The sequence below is a fragment of the Doryrhamphus excisus genome, linkage group LG18 (genome assembly GCF_037039965.1).
Source record: "Doryrhamphus excisus strain RoL-2023G ecotype Guam linkage group LG18, RoL_Dexc_Guam_v1.1, whole genome shotgun sequence".
NCBI classification, from domain to species: domain Eukaryota; kingdom Metazoa; phylum Chordata; class Actinopteri; order Syngnathiformes; family Syngnathidae; genus Doryrhamphus; species Doryrhamphus excisus.
Window position 1 is genome coordinate 13,737,854 of NC_136374.1, and position 17,960 is coordinate 13,755,813.

The 17,960-nt window shown below is 39.4% G+C and overlaps 1 protein-coding gene across 1 annotated transcript; it reads left to right on the forward strand.

Moving 5' to 3' along the window:
* Window positions 1-651: 651 nt before the first annotated feature.
* LOC131106101 (alkaline phosphatase-like) lies at window positions 652-17,752 on the forward strand. Its single transcript, XM_078798725.1, has 12 exons — window positions 652-1,826; window positions 6,426-6,571; window positions 8,133-8,252; window positions 9,294-9,409; window positions 10,361-10,535; window positions 11,642-11,817; window positions 13,092-13,232; window positions 13,321-13,390; window positions 14,960-15,094; window positions 15,155-15,346; window positions 15,430-15,549; window positions 17,442-17,752. The coding sequence occupies exons 2-12, from the start codon at window positions 6,493-6,495 to the stop codon at window positions 17,648-17,650; spliced, it is 1,533 nt and encodes a 510-aa protein (XP_078654851.1). The 5' UTR covers window positions 652-1,826; window positions 6,426-6,492; the 3' UTR covers window positions 17,651-17,752.
* The last annotated feature ends 208 nt before the right edge of the window (window positions 17,753-17,960 follow it).

Sequence of the window (17,960 nt, forward strand, 5' to 3'; positions counted from 1 at the left end):
ATACTGTATATATTTGTGTTATCTTTTTTCAAAGAGTTATCCCTACATATAACTTCAACTTTCAGCCGCTAGTTTGTGTTTGAGGCGGTCAGCTAGCTCAGTAGCATTGTCTAGTACCTTGTTGTTTGGTCTCAACAAATTATGACTTTGCAGTCCCAAAATGGTAAAATCTTGGTCACATGACATTTTCATATAATTCGATGACAATATTGATAGTTGAATCGCACTCTAAATTGAATAGTCTACTATTCTTTGTCCATAATGGAGGCCTGTACAACCATTAGCAACATGCTAGGTTGAATCTAATGGTGTCCTAAGATCTTTGCATGGTATTGGACCAAATGTATTCCAAACTGTCATTTCTTGCACTTTTCCATCTGCTCTGTTGCCGTGGATAATATGGAATGTGACTGGACTCATGGCTTGGCATTGTGCACCCACGAACACAACACCGGGGGTCCCTCCTGCTGGATGAAGCATAAAATCCTGAGTGCGTGAATCTTCTCGCTGTATTTTTATGCGCTCTTGTCTGACTTGTTTGATCTATTTAAATGTTGACATTAGCTTCCTGTTTTTAGCTGTTATAAGTCTTATTATTCCTGGAGAACTGGAAGCGGACATTGTGCTGAAAGATTGTGTCCAAACGAATAATGAACAGAAGCGGCGTGACAAAAGGCGGACTTGCCATAGCTCAACTCCCACCATGCACAAGTTAGTGCTGCTAATGTGTGCCAAGTTCCTGTGGCCCATAGTAGCCTTCAAACGACATTGTCTTGGAAACACCACAAGGACCATGGACTGCCTTTTCCAAGTCGACAAAACTCATGGACCGATTGGGCAAACATCCACCTAAGAAGTCCCATTATTCCACAGTGGAGACAAAAACTACATTGCACCTCCTGGATTTGAAGAAGGTCAGTCACTCCACTGCAGCGTATGAATAGACTGAGGATTGAACACACTCCCCACCTCCCTTATCTGGACCCCAGGCTGCTCTAGATGTACTAAGTGGATTGTGTTCACAAGAAACCCCACCTCTTTAATTTTCCAGGACATTGTTGTTGTAGCACTGCTTTGAAAAAGTCTAATATTTCTACTAATAACAATAGCAATAACAATATCGCACAATTCTGCACATGAACGCACCCTAACTGGGCTTCTTATTGACTTTGGGTCCTTTTTCGATTCCTGAGAGCTGTTCTCTTTTGTAGTCTCTCTGTGTGCACTGTTCTTCTAAGGTGCAATGCCCCCCCACCAACAGTGTCTCATCACAGACGCACAACAGCCAATGGCAGGCCTTTTACCTCCGATCCAGTGCATGGCAAGTTAATGTGTAGATAGCTCTGAAGAGTGGTGAATGTCTGATCAAATATGAAGCCAGAGTCCTTGGAGAGTATTTCAATTGCAAACTGAGATGTGAGGAAAAACTGAAAATTCCAATGGAAATCCTGGACTTGAACTCACCAAACTTATTTTCTCAGTTAAAACTTACATTCATTCATTCATTTTCTTTTCGCGGGGGCTGCTGGAGCCTATCCCAGCTGTCTTCGGGCGATGTGTGGCTAGCCAATCACAGGGCACATATAGTCAAACAACCATTCACACTCACATTCATACCTATGGACAATTTGGAGTCGCCAATTAACCTAGCGTGTTTTTTTTTTGGAATGTGGGAGGAAACCGGAGTACCCGGAGAAAACCCATGCATGCACGGGGAGAACATGCAAACTCCACACAGAGATGGCCGTGGGCGGGTATGAACTCAGGTCTCCTAACTGTGAGGTCTGCGTGCTAACCACTCGACCGCTGTGCAGCCATGTATTAAAGTAAGTTATAAAATTATCATGGTATTTTTTTACCAATTTTTTTAACAGATATGTGTCACATGACCCACAGTAGTGTATTGTAAATGTGTTCTCCAATATCTGGATGCTGGAATTTTTGGTCAGCTTTACTGGGATTTTGTGTGTATGTAGCTTTACAGGCAAATTGTTAAAAAAATAATTTCGGAAACTACATAAAAAAGGGACAAAAGCTCAAGAAACAACAAAAAAATGCAACGTAGGAACATGTCTATGCAGTGAGAAACAGTCAAAAAAAGGCTAAAATTTTTCAGAAAGAAAACTAGATGTGTTATTTCCTCCTACCGTTTACCGTATTACCCCAATTAATATACCATAAATATACCACCAAGATGACAAAGCCTACTTTGTTGCAAGAAAACAAAATGGAAAAGTAACATGAAAGGTGAGAAAGTCTGCACCGCGTATCTGAACTTGTGTTGGTGTTGACTCATGCCTGCATCCGCCAAGGGCTTGAACACCTTGGCTTGCCTCCCAGCTCCTGTCGCCTCATGAGTGCTGAAACGACTCCCAATCCCTTCTCCACCCTGATTCTCCGGAACCGGCTAAAACGATGATGTGTTCCGCCTGGAAGCATGCCCGGCGATGCTTCGCAGACGGCGGGGAACTGTGGTGGGGTCTGGGGCTCTGAGGAGCCCACAATGCATAAAATGCAACTAAAACAGCAAGCAGGGGCTTGGCTATGGAGCCATTTTTCCGTCATGACGTCATGAGTGTCTTCTCTCAAGGAGCAAACAAGTGAGACAGATTTTTCTCACGTTCTGTGCTCTTGAATAGGCTCCAGGGACACAAAATACAGTCCCTTTCCATAGTAGGGAACACTTCCTCTCTAGGGTTCAAGAATGAGTCAAGAATGGATCAACATTGGTGACCTTTCTGAGTCCATCGTCTGCCTCTAGTTGGAAGAACCCACTAAAACAGGAAAATCCGGTGTTGGTCTCGCCCATCACAAGCTTTTGCTGCGACATCACATCTCATGTTTAACCAAAAAGTTTGCAACCACAGAAAATTCCACTTGCCAAGTTGAATTAACATCCAATTAACCAGTCTGCTGAAGCGTCTACGCTTGCTGTTTACATGCCCTAACGATCACAATATTTTAGCCCCGCTGCAATTAACAGGAGGTGCAGTTCCTCTTCGTTAGACCTCCTGCTCTGTTGATGATCAATAGCTGCTCGAAATTCTGCTCAAACTGAGGAGCTTTTGTTTTGTTGGGCCGTAATGAGCAACGCTTTCTCATCAGCAAATAACTTCATGGCTGCATCCAACAAGAAGCGATGTAAATCCCTATGCTGCAAATGGGGCAGACGGTTCCATTATGATGGTGTAGTTAAATAGCTAACTTGTCAGATTTCCTAAAAAAAAGTTAATAAGATTCTCGCTTGAACATGAAAAAAAATGTGTTGTGTTGACTTAAGCTAAGCAAGATACAGTATATTCTGCCCCGCTTTTACCCATGTTTTAGATGTGTATAAATGAATTAATGTTGTATTTTAATGTGTCTTTTACTCTGTTTACTTGCTTTTATTCAACTACATTTTTTCTGTAAAGCGTCTTTGAGCAGTTTGAAATTATTAATAATTAAAATTATTAATTATCAATTAAATTTTAAATTTTAAATTTTAAATTTTAAATTTTAAATTTTAAATTTTAAATTTTAAATTTTAAATTTTAAATTTTAAATTTTAAATTTTAAATTTTAAATTTTAAATTTTAAATTTTTTATTATTATTTTTTTTTAATTTTCATTATTATTCTTCACAGGGACTATTAACCAATTTTTTTTCACGTCACTCTTCTCATAAAAAGGGAAAATCCCAATTCCGATATCAACTGATCATATTTTTAGGCTGATATCGGGCCAATAATTATCAGTGGCCGACAGTATCGGACATCTCTAGTATTCAGGAACAAACAGACTTAAAAACAGTTTCTACCCGATCGCAGTAACTACCCTCAATGCCTTAAGGAACAATCCTTAACATTGTGCAATATCATTTTAATTGAATTTTATGCTTGACTGAGTGTTTTATGTATTTATTTTTATTTTTTTAAATCTTATTTTCATTCATTCAATCATTTTCTACCGCTTATCCTCACGAGGGTTGCGGGAGGTGCTGGAGTCTATCCCAGCTGTCTTCGGGCGAGAGGCGGGGTACACCCAGGACTGGTGGCCAGCCAATCACAGGGCACATATAGACAAACAACCATTCACACTCACATTCATACCTATGGACAATTTGGAGTCGCTAATTAACCTAGCATGTTTTTGGAATGTGGGAGGAAACCGGAGTACCCAGAGAAAACCCACGCATGCACGGGGAAAAAAATCGGATTTATTTATTCTTAATGTAGCTGATATATGAATGATGCACTAACTGTTGGACACTTTTTCTAATTTTGCTGTACTTGTTACAATGCCAATAAAGGACTATTCTATATTCTATTCTATTCTATTGACACAGTATGTGGGGACAATATGGACCTGGTGATTTGACCACTTGACCACTTCTTCTGGCTCTGTCCATTAAGTACTTCAAGTACTTCACAGGCTCCATTGAGGCGACATCTTTCAATGGAACCTGCGATTAGTGAGTATCGTGTCTCTGTCCAGCCAAACGACATGCAAACTCCATGTATGTAATATGTTCTGCTCGGTAAACATGGAGGAAAAAAAAACAATACTTGTCTGTCAAATTTCCCACAGCCATTTGACATTCCTAAAAAAACAAATTTGAGCAAGAAAAAAGCAACGGCAAGGGAACTTGTTGGCACCAGATTAAACATATGTATGTAAACAGTATGTTTGTACATTTATAAAAATGATTAATTGCATCTGATAAAACATGACTAGAAATTTAATTTGATACCTCGATTAAAAAAAAATAATTCTAATTTGGGAAAAATGAATGTTAATAAAGCCCTGTCCTCACAAACACCTTAACATGCAGTTATGCGAGCAAACAGGATGTGGATCTAAAAAAATATTTAAATTCCAGTTCCTGGAATTTATTCACATTCCTGTCTCTGTCTATCATAATAATGTGTATTTATTATAATGTGTTTATTATAATGATCATGTCTTTGCATGTCTTTAGATAGAAATTATAAACTCCACACAGAGATTCAAACCCAAGACTTCCCGATCTTCTGACTTTGTAGCCAACATGCTAACCACTTCTACCACTATGCGATTTCTACTTGACCCATTCTTCTTAATGATCAAGTTTATTTTCATTTATTGTGTGATTAATTCATTAATTTTTGGTAATGGTAATGGTTTTATTTCATTTGAACATGCATCAGATTACAATTGAATGCATCACATAATCAGTTCACAGTTCCACATGTCCACAAGGAGTAGGAAGAAGCAAAGCTTATTAAATCCTACCCCTCCATCTGGTATTTTTACAATCAGTAACTGTTACATTTGTTCACTTCCTGCTTTCCTAATATAGTTTAAGTTCACAGTTCCACATGTCCAAAAGGAGTAGGAAGAAGCAAAGCTTATTAAATCCTACCCCTCCATCTGGTATTTTTACAATCAGTAACTGTTACATTTGTTCACTTCCTGCTTTCCTAATATAGTTTAAGTTCACAGTTCCACATGTCCAAAAGGAGTAGGAAGAAGCAAAGCTTATTAAATCCTACCCCTCCATCTGGTACTTTTACAACCAGTAACTGTTACATTTGTTCACTTCCTGCTTTCCTAATATAGTTTAAGTTCACAGTTCCACATGTCCAAAAGGAGTAGGAAGAAGCAAAGCTTATTAAATCCTACCCCTCCATCTGGTATTTTTACAATCAGTAACTGTTACATTTGTTCACTTCCTGCTTTCCTAATATAGTTTAAGTTCACAGTTCCACATGTCCAAAAGGAGTAGGAAGAAGCAAAGCTTATTAAATCCTACCCCTCCATCTGGTACTTTTACAACCAGTAACTGTTACATTTGTTCACTTCCTGCTTTCCTAATATAGTTTAAGTTCACAGTTCCACATGTCCAAAAGGAGTAGGAAGAAGCAAAGCTTATTAAATCCTACCCCTCCATCTGGTACTTTTACAACCAGTAACTGTTACATTTGTTCACTTCCTGCTTTCCTAATATAGTTTAAGTTCACAGTTCCACATGTCCAAAAGGAGTAGGAAGAAGCAAAGCTTATTAAATCCTACCCCTCAATCTGGTACTTTTATAATCAGTAACTGTTACATTTGTTCACTTCCTGCTTTCCTAATATAGTTTCAGTTTTTTTTTCTTTTTAAGGAATTTTTGTCACGTGCCTAAGTACAAGGTGAATAATAATTTATGATGGTGATAGTATTTTTCTGAACGAGAAACATGTATTCATCTAGCAAGATCACTTTGACACTGTAATATTCCCACCTGTGACTTTAGACTGAATTTAGTTAATTTGATAAGCAAACAAACCTCCCTTCCATCTTCTCAGGCCCTTCAAATTTGTATTGTTTGCGTTGTAGCTGCTGAAACAGGTTTGCTGCATTGTGTCACCAAAGATGTGTGTTTGCCAGTCATTAGAATTGCTTCACCATTTTCTCAACCGCAGTTATGCTGACTCACTATCGTCGTGGCAGAACCGAGAGACGAGTTGACGAGTTGACTGAGATGACAACATGAAGTCCAAAGTGCAGATGCTCCTCATCATCTGCTGCTGTCTCTTTGCAGCATGTCTGGGTCGAGTTAACTTTCCCGGTAAGTGATCTTTTTAAGACATATAATCACCGCTTTAAGATTGTAGACATTTGTCCACATAAATTTCCTGTTATGTTCCTGTTATAGTTATGCTACATATCTGTATCTGTACAATTACAAGCCAAACAACACATCATGCAATACATGGAGTTTTTAACAAAACTCACAAAATGTAGACAGAGATGATTTTCATTGGATAGAAGCTTATATTTCCATACCATTAATATAATTATTGATTAATTCAAGATTTTTGTTGTGGGCAAAAAACTATGCCAGCTGTCTTCGGTCAAGAGGCGGGGTACACCCTGGACTGGTGGCCAGCCAATCACAGGGCACATATAGACAAACAACCATTCACACTCACATTCATACCTATGGACAATTTGGAGTCGCTAATTAACCTAGCATGTTTTTGGAATGTGGGAGGAAACTGGAGTACACGGGAAAAAACCCATGCAAAAAGATGCCCAAGGGTGGAATCAAACTTGGGTCTTTTAGCTGTGTGGCCTGTGCGCTAACCACTCGATCACCGTGCAGCCCCGAGAATTGAAAATTTGAAAAACATTGAAAAATGTTGAAAAACCCAAAAAATATGATTCATGATACAAAAATTCTACTTGCATAATAATTTGGAACACAATGTAAAGCTAATCTAAGGTGAAGTTTCAAGGAGTTTCAAGGTCTTCAGCAACACCTTTCTTACGATAGCACGCCTTTTGCCACCACAAGCTTTCATAGCTTTCAAGCTAACTAAATTAAGGTATAGATAATGAAGAATGCAATTGTGTATTTTTTTCAGATTCAATAATTTGAGAATTCCTTGTTAATGTTTATTACAATAGTGTAGCTTCCAATGTGAATGTAAACTAGTCTCCTTTCAAACTCCAGACTAAATGAAATGGTATGTAAACATTTTGGCACCCCTGATAATTTTCCTGACTTTCCTTCATAAATGACTGGTCATTGGGATCAGCCATTTCAGTTCAATATATCATATCGCAGATGAACACAGACAGAGATGAGAAGTGAAATGACATTTATCAGATTTACAGAAAAAGGTTGCAATAATTATTTAAACAAAATTTGGGCATCTCAACAACAAAAAAATAGTAGCTCCTCCTTCAGCAGGAATAAAAGCTTCCCATAACTTCCAATGACATCTGGATTGTGGTTGAAGGTAATTTTGACCATTCTTCTTTACAAAGTTGAGTCAGGTTTGATGGTTTCCAAGCATGGACAGCCCGCTTTAAATCACACATCAATAAAATTCAGATCCGGGGACTGAGATGGCCATTCCGGAATGTTGAGGACCGTTGTCTTGTTGGAAGTTCAAAGAAGACTCGTAAAATGTAAATATGCATCCCTTTCATTGGACAGGGACTCAAGATGACGAGAGCAATTTACAATTTTGCTTAGGGTCCCAAGGAGCCTCGGGCCCGGGACCCCACTTTGGGAACCTAGGCTCAAAGTCAAACACACTTCTAGATTCTCTTTTCCAAAGCCAAAGTCTTTCAGTCTTACAGTTCACATCATAACTTATTTGTCTTATTTGTTCACACAGAGGAAGAAAAGGATCCCAACTTCTGGAGATCAATGGCCCAGCGGACCCTTCAAAAAGCGCTGACTCTTCAACAGCTAAACCAGAACATAGCGAAAAACCTCATTCTGTTCATAGGTGACGGTGAGTGACAGTTATCACCATTCCGATTAAAGCACAGAAAATAAATGGATTGCGTTGTCGATTTGACTTTGTCAGTCTTGGCCAGGTCGTTCGTCCTTCCTGCCCAGCTCTGCATGCATGAAATGAAAACCGATATGAAAAAATGAATATGAATATATGGACATTAATATAGACCAGGATGATACCATAGTTTGTCCACACTCCAAGCCCACCTCGTTTTCCACAGGCTCTTGTGTTCCTGGTCGCTCTGACTGTACTGAAGTTGGCTAGCTCTAGTGATGTGTCAGTCATGAACGAACAGGTCAAAAGAACTCGTTCTTTTTTGTGAACAGAATGAACAAGCCCTAAAATACCCGTTCAGTTGCAAATCCTTTTTTTTTTTTATTGGCTGGAGAGTCAGTTCACCGTTCCTTTTTGCAGGGCGGGACTATCTGCGTGCTTGCTGACTGAAAGACCGAACTGAACGAAATTAACGGATCTTTTTACTGAATGAACCGGAATGACCGGTTCACTGAAATGAACGTTTTTTTCCCACTACCAGCTAGCTGTTAGTCTCTGGGCTAACTCTAGCTAGCTTTTAGCCATTCAGTAAAACACAATTTGAAGGTCTTGAAGTTTTTGCCAGTTCGTGGATCCTGATGGTTAGTGAATCCACGTTCCTTGTGATAAAATATCCCGAAGGCTTGACTCTCCACTTCCTTGATATGATAATGTGTAGACAGGGAATCACACCGATGCTGGATGTCGCTATCACGGCATGTACAAATATGCAAACAAACAGAGCTGCTTTAAAGGCAGACAGTCTTGGCGGCGGTGTTAATTCCAGTACACATACACATACGTAGATACATAGATTCCTCAGTTGGAATGTCACAATTCCAGAAAGTAAGCCCCGTGGAATAGTAGTGGAATGACCACATTCCACTACAGAAGATATATCGTATTATACATTTCAGTATCGGAAATAGAGTAGTATCAATTGAATCCCCTAAAGATGACGTAAATGTATTCCTAACAGTTGACCTGTTTCTGGTTTCAAAGGGATGGGCGTTTCCACGGTGACAGCAGCTCGGATACTGAAGGGTCAGCTGAGCGGACATTCTGGGGAGGAAACCCAGCTGGAGATGGACAAGTTTCCTTATATGTCTTTGTCCAAGGTGAGGAGGTTTTGGTTTAAAAACACTCAATGATAGAGAGCGTCGACTTTGCTGTGGTCATTTAGGAACTTGTGTGTTTTTTATTATGTTGAAGTCACACACAGGATCATCAAACCATATGGAGCTCCATGCAGGACTCCTCTACAGAAAAACATGACAGCCCCGTATTCTTCAGAGATCCACAATAGTACAAGGAAAAACGCGTTGGGAAAATTTAATTACTCAAATTTGAGGTTAAAAAGCTGCAATTTAAAAATCAATTGAACGCCTCGTCTCTTGAAAATGCAGCAAACAAGAGAAGGGCACAATAGACTTTTTTCATGTTTGGTGTTTATAAACAAGCTCTAACGACTTTTGAAAAATTGAAAATTAAAATTGCATCATAGGGGACCGTTAATGTGTATTTTACTTAACAAATTACACCAAAAATCAGAATCTTAATCATCATCTTAATTATCTTTGTATTGCATACAACGGAATTTTACCACAGTGCATTTTGTAGAATTTAAAAAAAATAATATATATTTTTTAAAGGAATAAAAAAAAAATAAATAAAAAATAAAAATAAAATAGGGAATAATAATATAAATATAAAAAGTGACAGGTGCTGTTCAGAATAAATGTAAAAACATGTACATCAAAAACAATAACCTATACAGTAAACAAAATGTGGAATTGCAGTAAACAAAAAGTAGTATTGCACATATTGTGCCTGAATTTTACTTAAATTAATGAATCTAGTCCTGTATTGCACATTTTTTAATTATTATTATTATTATTGTTTTATTATTATTGTGTGTAATGTGTGTTTTAGTAGTACAGTATTGTTCATCTATGATTGTTCATTGCAGTGATGGCTTTGGAAAAGAAGCTGTCTGAGTCCGTTTGTCCGGGTTTTGTGTGAAAATAGTCTCTTGAATGACCTAATTCTTTTATGAACCATGTGTGCAGACATACAACACGGATATACAGGTGGGCGAAAGCGCTGCCGCAGCCACGGCCCTTCTGTGTGGGGTCAAGACCAACCGGGGTATAGTGGGCTTGAATGCGGCTGCTATTCGCTACCAGTGCAACACCTCCCAGGGCAATGAGGTCACTTCCATCTTCAAGTGGGCCAAGGATGCAGGTAGGACCAGAGCAGGATTGGGACCTTGTACTTGGTTCAGTGGGTATTTGGGTATTTTGCTAACCACATTAATGTCTAAAACTAATATTGTATGTATATATGCATGTGTAAAGCAAGTACTGTCTACACTTACAGTAAAGTATGTGCAGTATGTACCGTAAAACGGGGTTTTAAGGGACGGCGGGGTAATATGGGACAATTTTCAAGAAAATGTTTTTTGAACGATTTTGTTCAAGAATATATGCTTATTTGAAAAAAAAACCCACCACAAAGCAGCTTCCTGTTTAACATGAAAATGCTGAATTACATTTAAAACATTTTCCCGAAAATTGTCACTTATTACCCCAAAAATTGTCCCTTATTACCCCACTGTCCCTTATTACTTATTACCTTATTTACTGTAGTTATTCTTAATCACTGTACTCATTGCCGTAATGCCAGAAAGTGGCCAACAACATACAAAGTCTGTGCATTAAAAGTCACAAGCTTAGCCAACAAATGCTCCACAGAGTTCCTGTTTGTGCAGGGGTGTCAAACTACAAAACAACCAATGTTGTTGACCTCATCTTTGTCATTCTTTAATATCTGGGCAAAAGCTAAAAAGTATCTTAATTTCTGTTAGCACAAAAACATCACAATCCATGAGATGTTTAATGGGGTTGGCTGATATTATTTTAATATATAATTTAATATATAATTATATTTAATATATTCTTCCAATAAGAAAATGACTTAGACTGGTATAAATGCTAAATGTAAACAAGCAAAAGTGATGACTGTTGATACAGTATAAGATGAATAAAATGCTGTCATCTTGAGAAGGAATATTTGTGTAGGGAAGCTCTTTGTGACATCACAGTGTGCCGACACTGAAACTGACACTGAAACACCCACCATGCTATACAGCTTTGTCGGAGATTTTTCAATTATTTTTTTATTTATTCAGGTTTGAGGGACAGCTAAATTGCCTAAAGAGTCACATTACTTTTCAAAAAGTTTCCAAAAAATTGCCTCTCGGGCTGGATTTGACTCCCGGGCCTGAGTTTGACACATGTGGTCTAAAGAAACAGGTACCTTGTATTCAGAAACTGTTATCCATTTTGCAGGAAAGTCGGTGGGAGTAGTCACAACGACTCGCATCACTGGCGCCACGCCTTGTGCCACCTATGCCCATACTGTGGAACGACACTGGTACGCGGACAGCGATATGCCAGAAGAGGCGCTGAAGGGTGGCTGCATAGACGTTGCCAGACAACTGTTTGAAAATATTCCAAATATTGAGGTGAGTTAAAAGCATCAATTATGATAACACACTTACCAAAACAATGTTTGGGGTGGTTTGGATTCTTACTTAAAGGTGTAATGTTGGTTCAGTCATTGACACATGGATTGTCTAGAGCAGGGGTCTCAAACTCGTGGCCCGTGGGCCAAATGCGGCACGCGAGACGCTAGTTTGAGGTCCCCCACCTTGATACCAAAGTTCAATGTTGAAATGACAGCTTAAAGCTGCGTGCACACCGGACACAATTAACATGATTTTGCTCCGCCCGTACTGTTACCCTACCCTGTTTTGCTTTGGATTAGCAATGAAGCTAAAGGCTTATGACGCTAGGTACAAATAAATGCAGGAAGTGATTTGGAATAAAACGGAAAATACACGTCAAGATAAAGCATCTCATCAAACATGTTGTTAAAGTTACGACGCTGCTTCCCAGATGGAATTGAGTACGATGCTAACTTGCTAATTGGGTAAAATTATTACGTTTCATTAATGTTCATGTTAAAGGTTAAATAACTTGATACTGTACATTTGAATCGGAAAAAAAATAATTTCTCTACCAACTGTATGTGGTTTTTTACGTTTCTTATTTGCTGTTTTATTATTATTTTACTTATTTATTACTGATTGATTGATTTTTTGTTTTTATTCTTAATTTGTTTTTTTTTTTTTTAATCTTATTTTGTGTATAGAAAAATAAAAATTAAGATATTTGAGAGCAGTGGAATGTTTTATCAGATATTTTGGTGTGGAAAACCGGAACCAAAGTACTGAAAAAGTGTAGGGTATAGCAGAAGCAAAAGCATTCAAGTTTTTTTATTGATTTTTTTCCCAGTTTTTCCAGTTTTTTTTCCAGTTTGTTTTTTTTTTTTTTTTTGAAAACCTGATGCGACCCGGCTTCACCCAGAACCTAGCTCCGGTGGCCCCCGGGGTAAATTGAGTTTGAAACCCCTGGTCTAGAGTGAAAATGCAAACAGTATGTGAATGTAAACCACAAAAAATGAGTGACGCCACATCTGTTTTACACATTTTAAGTGAACGTATTTCTGATGGAACGACAATAAGACGCATCTTGAATTCGGTTCTACCATGTGTCTCCAAGACATCCTCTATAAGTGGCTTTGTTGCCAATATAAATAATTTATATCAGTTTAGTTAAACATCTCCATATGTTGAAGTCTTATAGTTATACTGAAACAGCAGCACCCTTAAACGCCAAACTATAATTAGAAGCTCTGTGATGAACCGTGCCTTTTTCTTTTTCCACGGCCTTTCAGGTTATGATGGGTGGCGGAAGGATGTACATGTACCCGAAAAACACGCCGGACGTCGAGTACCCCGACATGGAGCAACACAACGGCACACGGAATGATGGCCGGAACCTGATACAGGAATGGGTTGACAAAATGAAGGACAAAGTAAAAACTGAAGCTCTAAAAAAGGACATTTAGTCTTACCAAGTTAGCCACATTATTGACTTTGCTGTGTTTGTGTCGAAATGTCCAGGGTGGCCATTATGTGTGGAACAAGTCGCAATTCTTATCGCTCAACCCCAGCAGAGTCAATTACTTACTAGGTGAGTTTTATTGACTTTCTTCTGCTAGAGCAGGGGTCTCAAACTCAACTAAAAGCTGCGGTGACGTCACTCACTCTGCTCAGATGCGTGGGAAGGGAAGCGAGGGACAGCAACTGCAGGTCGGTGTCCTCAAACGTTTAGGTCAAGGGTCTCAAACTCAATTTACCCGCGGGCCACTGGAGCTAGGGTCTTGGCAAGGTTCCCCCCCCCCCCAAAAAAAACTTTAAACTTTATTAAAAACAGAAAAATATACAAACTTTTTTCAGTGCTTTGGTGCCGATTTTCTACAATAAAAGCTCTGATAAAACATTCCACTGTTCTCAAATATCTTAATTTTTATTTTTCTGCACAAAATAAGATGAAAAATAAATAAACAAATCAAGAATAAAGAAAATCAATCAATCAGTAATAAATAAATATAATAATAATAAAACAGCAAATAATAAAAACTTAAGAAACCACATATAGTTGGTGGGTAGACAAATTATTTTTTCCAGATTAAAATGAACAAAGCATTATTAGAGCCCTGTAGACATGACAAAACACGACTATAGTCACATTTATACTCTTTTTATTTACAACATATTGCGCAACTGCAGGGTCTTGAGACACATGCTAACTCGCAAACTAGAGAGCCAGCGACCTAAACGGTAGCCTTCAAGTTATTTCCTTTAAATTTAAATAGCCAAAAACTTACCACTTCCACACGGATAGGGAGGATAACTATTAACAGTTATTTAAACTTTAACATGAACATTAATCAAACCTAATATTTTTTCTGGGTACATGATACCTTACAGCATCCATATCAAACTTGCGTGGGCCGCACTAACATTAAACTTTCATATCAAGGTGGGGGCCTCAAACTAGTGTCCTGCGGGCCACATTTGGCCTGCGGGCCGTGTGTTTGAGACCTCTGTGCTAGAGAGCTAGCGACCTAAACGATAGCCTTCAAGTTATTTCCTTTAAACTTAAATAGCCAAAAACTTACCACTTCCACACGGATAGGGAGGATAACTATTAACAGTTATTTAACCTTTAACATGAACATTAATCAAACGTAATAATTTTTTCTGGGTACATGATACCATACAGCATCCATATCAAACTTGCGCGGGCCGCACTAACATTAAACTTTCATATCAAGACGGGGGCCTCAAACTAGTGTCCTGCGGGCCACATTTGGCCCGCGGGCCGCATGTTTGAGACCCCTGTTCTAGCGAGCTAGCGACCTAAACGGTAGCCTTCAAGTTATTTCCTTTAAATTTGAATAGCCAAAAACTTACCACTTCCACACGGATAGGGAGGATAACTATTAACAGTTATTTAACCTTTAAGATGAACATTAATCAAACGTAATAATTTTTTCTGGGTACATGATACCATACAGCATCCATATCAAACTTGCGCGGGCCGCACTAACATTAAACTTTCATATCAAGGTGGGGGCCTCAAACTCGTGTCCTGCGGGCCACATTTGGCCCGTGGGCCGCGTGTTTGAAACCCCTGTGCTAGCGGCTTGGGAGTTTGGTACATACTGTGTCCCACATCTCATATCTGTTTTTACAGGTCTATTCGAACCTTTGGATCTCATGTACGAAATAGAGAGGGATACGGACAACGAGCCTTCACTCACAGAGATGGTGGACATGGCCATTAAGATCCTTAGGAAGAACCCTAATGGATTTTATCTGCTGGTAGAAGGTGGGTTTATACTGCCGTTTGTAAAAAGACAAAAGTTGGACATGAGGGTTTGACTTCCAGGAGGACGTATCGATCAAGGTCACCACCGAAACAAAGCTCAGTTGGCCCTGCACGATGCCGTGGAAATGGATCGATCCGTCGGTCGAGCGGGTCTCCTGACCAGCGAATTTGATACATTGACCGTTGTCACTGCCGACCATTCGCACGTGTTCAACTTTGGAGGTTACACCTACAGAGGAAATGACATATTCGGTAGGTTATGAACTCTAGATTGACTGGAATAAATGATCCAGTACTATATGGATTATTCATATTACAGCTTTCATCTTCCATAGGCTTGGCTCCCGATTTAAGTGATGTTGACCATAAGCCCTTCACCGCCATCTCGTATGGAAACGGACCAGGTTACAAGCTGGTCAACGGTGAAAGAGAGAACATCTCCACTGTTAACTATCGTAGGTACCTCCCTACTCAAAGTACTTCATTTCATCAATAGTGTGAAATACTTTAGTCAAGTCAATGAGTAGAAGTTTTTACAATCAAAAGGACTCAGTGATATCATGAACGACTTTAACTGCAGATGTTAATGTACCGTCTTGTTTACCGAAACCAAATTGCTTGTTTGATAAGAGATTATGAAATTCAATAAATGATTTAAGCTGTGCGGCAGTAATTAACTTTAATGTAATACTTTTACCAGAATACATGAATACTGATATCCAGACAGCAGGGATGACATAGTTTAAAACACTGGAAAAAGATCAGCTGTCAGAGGTTCAGTTATGAAATTTTTTTAACGATTTAAGACAAATCGGATCAAGATTTTCAGTTTTCAGTTTCCAACTGCTTTGTAGATTTCTGCCTCAGTCATTGGTCCGAAAACAAATGAAAATAACGAATGGGGGCGAAGACTGTCCATCGTGTTCAGATGTAGTTTTAGAGTCGGGGTTCAATGTTTCATATAAACAACCTGATTAAACAATTTATAAGTAATTTTAATAACGTAGAAAGTGTTCAACATCCTGCTGTAAATGATAATAACGATGCCCGTGTTTGACAATTAAGACTATGACAAGTGGATCAGACATTTTGATGAGCTTTTGGGGTATCGTGGAAACAGGGATCTGACCATTTCTGAGCCTGGTGACATAATATGAAAATATGATGATTGAATTTACTCCCATCATAAACTACGGGTCATACTGATGATTTATTTCATTTACGGATAACCTTTTGAAATAACACCAAATCACGGGGTGCTGGAGCCTATCCCAGCTATCTTCAGGCGAGAGGTGGGGTACACCCTGGACTGGTGGCCAGCCAATCACAGGGCACATATAGACAAACAACCATTCACACTCACATTCATACCTATGGACAATTTGGAGTCGCTAATTAACCTAGCATGTTTTTTTGGAATGTGGGAGGAAACCGGAGTACCCGGAAAACCCACGCATGCACGTGGAGAACATGCAAACTCCACACAGAGATGGCCGAGCGTGGAATTGAACCCTGGTCTCCTGGCTGTGAGGTCTGCGCGCTAACCACTTGCCGCCCCTGAAATAACACCATCAAAACTGAATTTTTTTCTTGAAAAACTGTGGCGCCAAAAGGGTTAATAGTGAAACGTGTTCACGGGACTCCCCCACTGGGCCCCCTCCAAGGGGCGTGCCCTCCAGTTTGAAAACCACTGCTTTAACCCAAGCATCATCTTTCATTTGCATTCAAAAGTTTTAACCAAGGTTGGCTGCTACCCTTTACTCGAAATGTGCAAACATGCTTGTTAATAATTTCCGACAAGGCCTTGTAAAAATATTTCCACGTTAATTTGACATAATTGATGATATAAACCTTTTTCCAGACAAAAATTGATATAGAAAATGATAAAAAAAGCTTGCTGAAAGCTTGCACCGTTTCAGGTTTTCCTTTGATAATTTGTGTTGTTCTGACTCTGGCGATAACACAATGGTCACATGACTCATTGGCAAATATCCCAACATCCGTATATTTACACGGGCTGTTTGTTAAGATTGAATCAAGAATGGAGGATTTCCTTGGCTGTTTAAGATTTGGGCCAAGTTTGGAGTCAACGTTTCCTGATGAAAGAAACAGTAGCATAACAACACACCTTCTTTTTACTGATTTGTGAGGACATTTGGTAGAAAGTCCGAAACCAGTTATGTGGCCCAGCAGGCCCGGCCAGTACAGAACCCAGCAAGGTAAAAATAAAGGTCCTTTGGAGTCGAGAGTGCTTTAGGCATCGAGCTAAAATCCCAGACTGTCAGCTTGACACCCAGCCCGGCTCTTTAAGTGTTAAGTAACAGCGTGATGATGTTCTCCCTTCCAGTTGACCCCAACTACCGGGCCCAGTCAGCCGTCCCTCTGAAGTCTGATACGCATGGCGGCGAAGATGTGGCCGTGTACGCTAAAGGTCCACTGGCTCACCTGCTGCATGGCGTCCAGGAGCAGAGCTACCTGCCATACGTTATGGCCTACGCCGCCTGCATCGGGAACAACACAGCACACTGCTCCGATCGGAATGGGACTGGGGTGTAACAGTGTTATATTTTACTGGTGGGCCTTTATTTTGAAGGGTCGGACTTTACTGGATACAGGAATTGTTGCCGAAGAGACTCGATATCTGAGGTAGTGAATAAAGAAAGCTCACATGTTGAAAATGTCTTGTTGTCTGTCTGAACCCACGTACACAATGTACGACATCGTGTTCGAGTCTTGGCAATGGTCAGGAGCACAGGAAGACCGACTTGTATTTTTCCTTGGTGCGGGGAAGGAATACATTAGTACACGAGTACATTAGTACACTAGTACATTAGTAATATGTTTACAGCATATATCACATAGTTTA

Coding starts and splice junctions, on each gene's coding strand:
- LOC131106101 (XM_078798725.1), top strand. CDS start 6,493: ATGAAGTCCAAAGTGCAGATGCTCCTCATCATCTGCTGCTGTCTCTTT. Junction 15,095..15,154: donor ATTTTATCTGCTGGTAGAAG/GTGGGTTTATAC, acceptor TTTGACTTCCAG/GAGGACGTATCGATCAAGGT. Junction 15,347..15,429: donor CAGAGGAAATGACATATTCG/GTAGGTTATGAA, acceptor CATCTTCCATAG/GCTTGGCTCCCGATTTAAGT.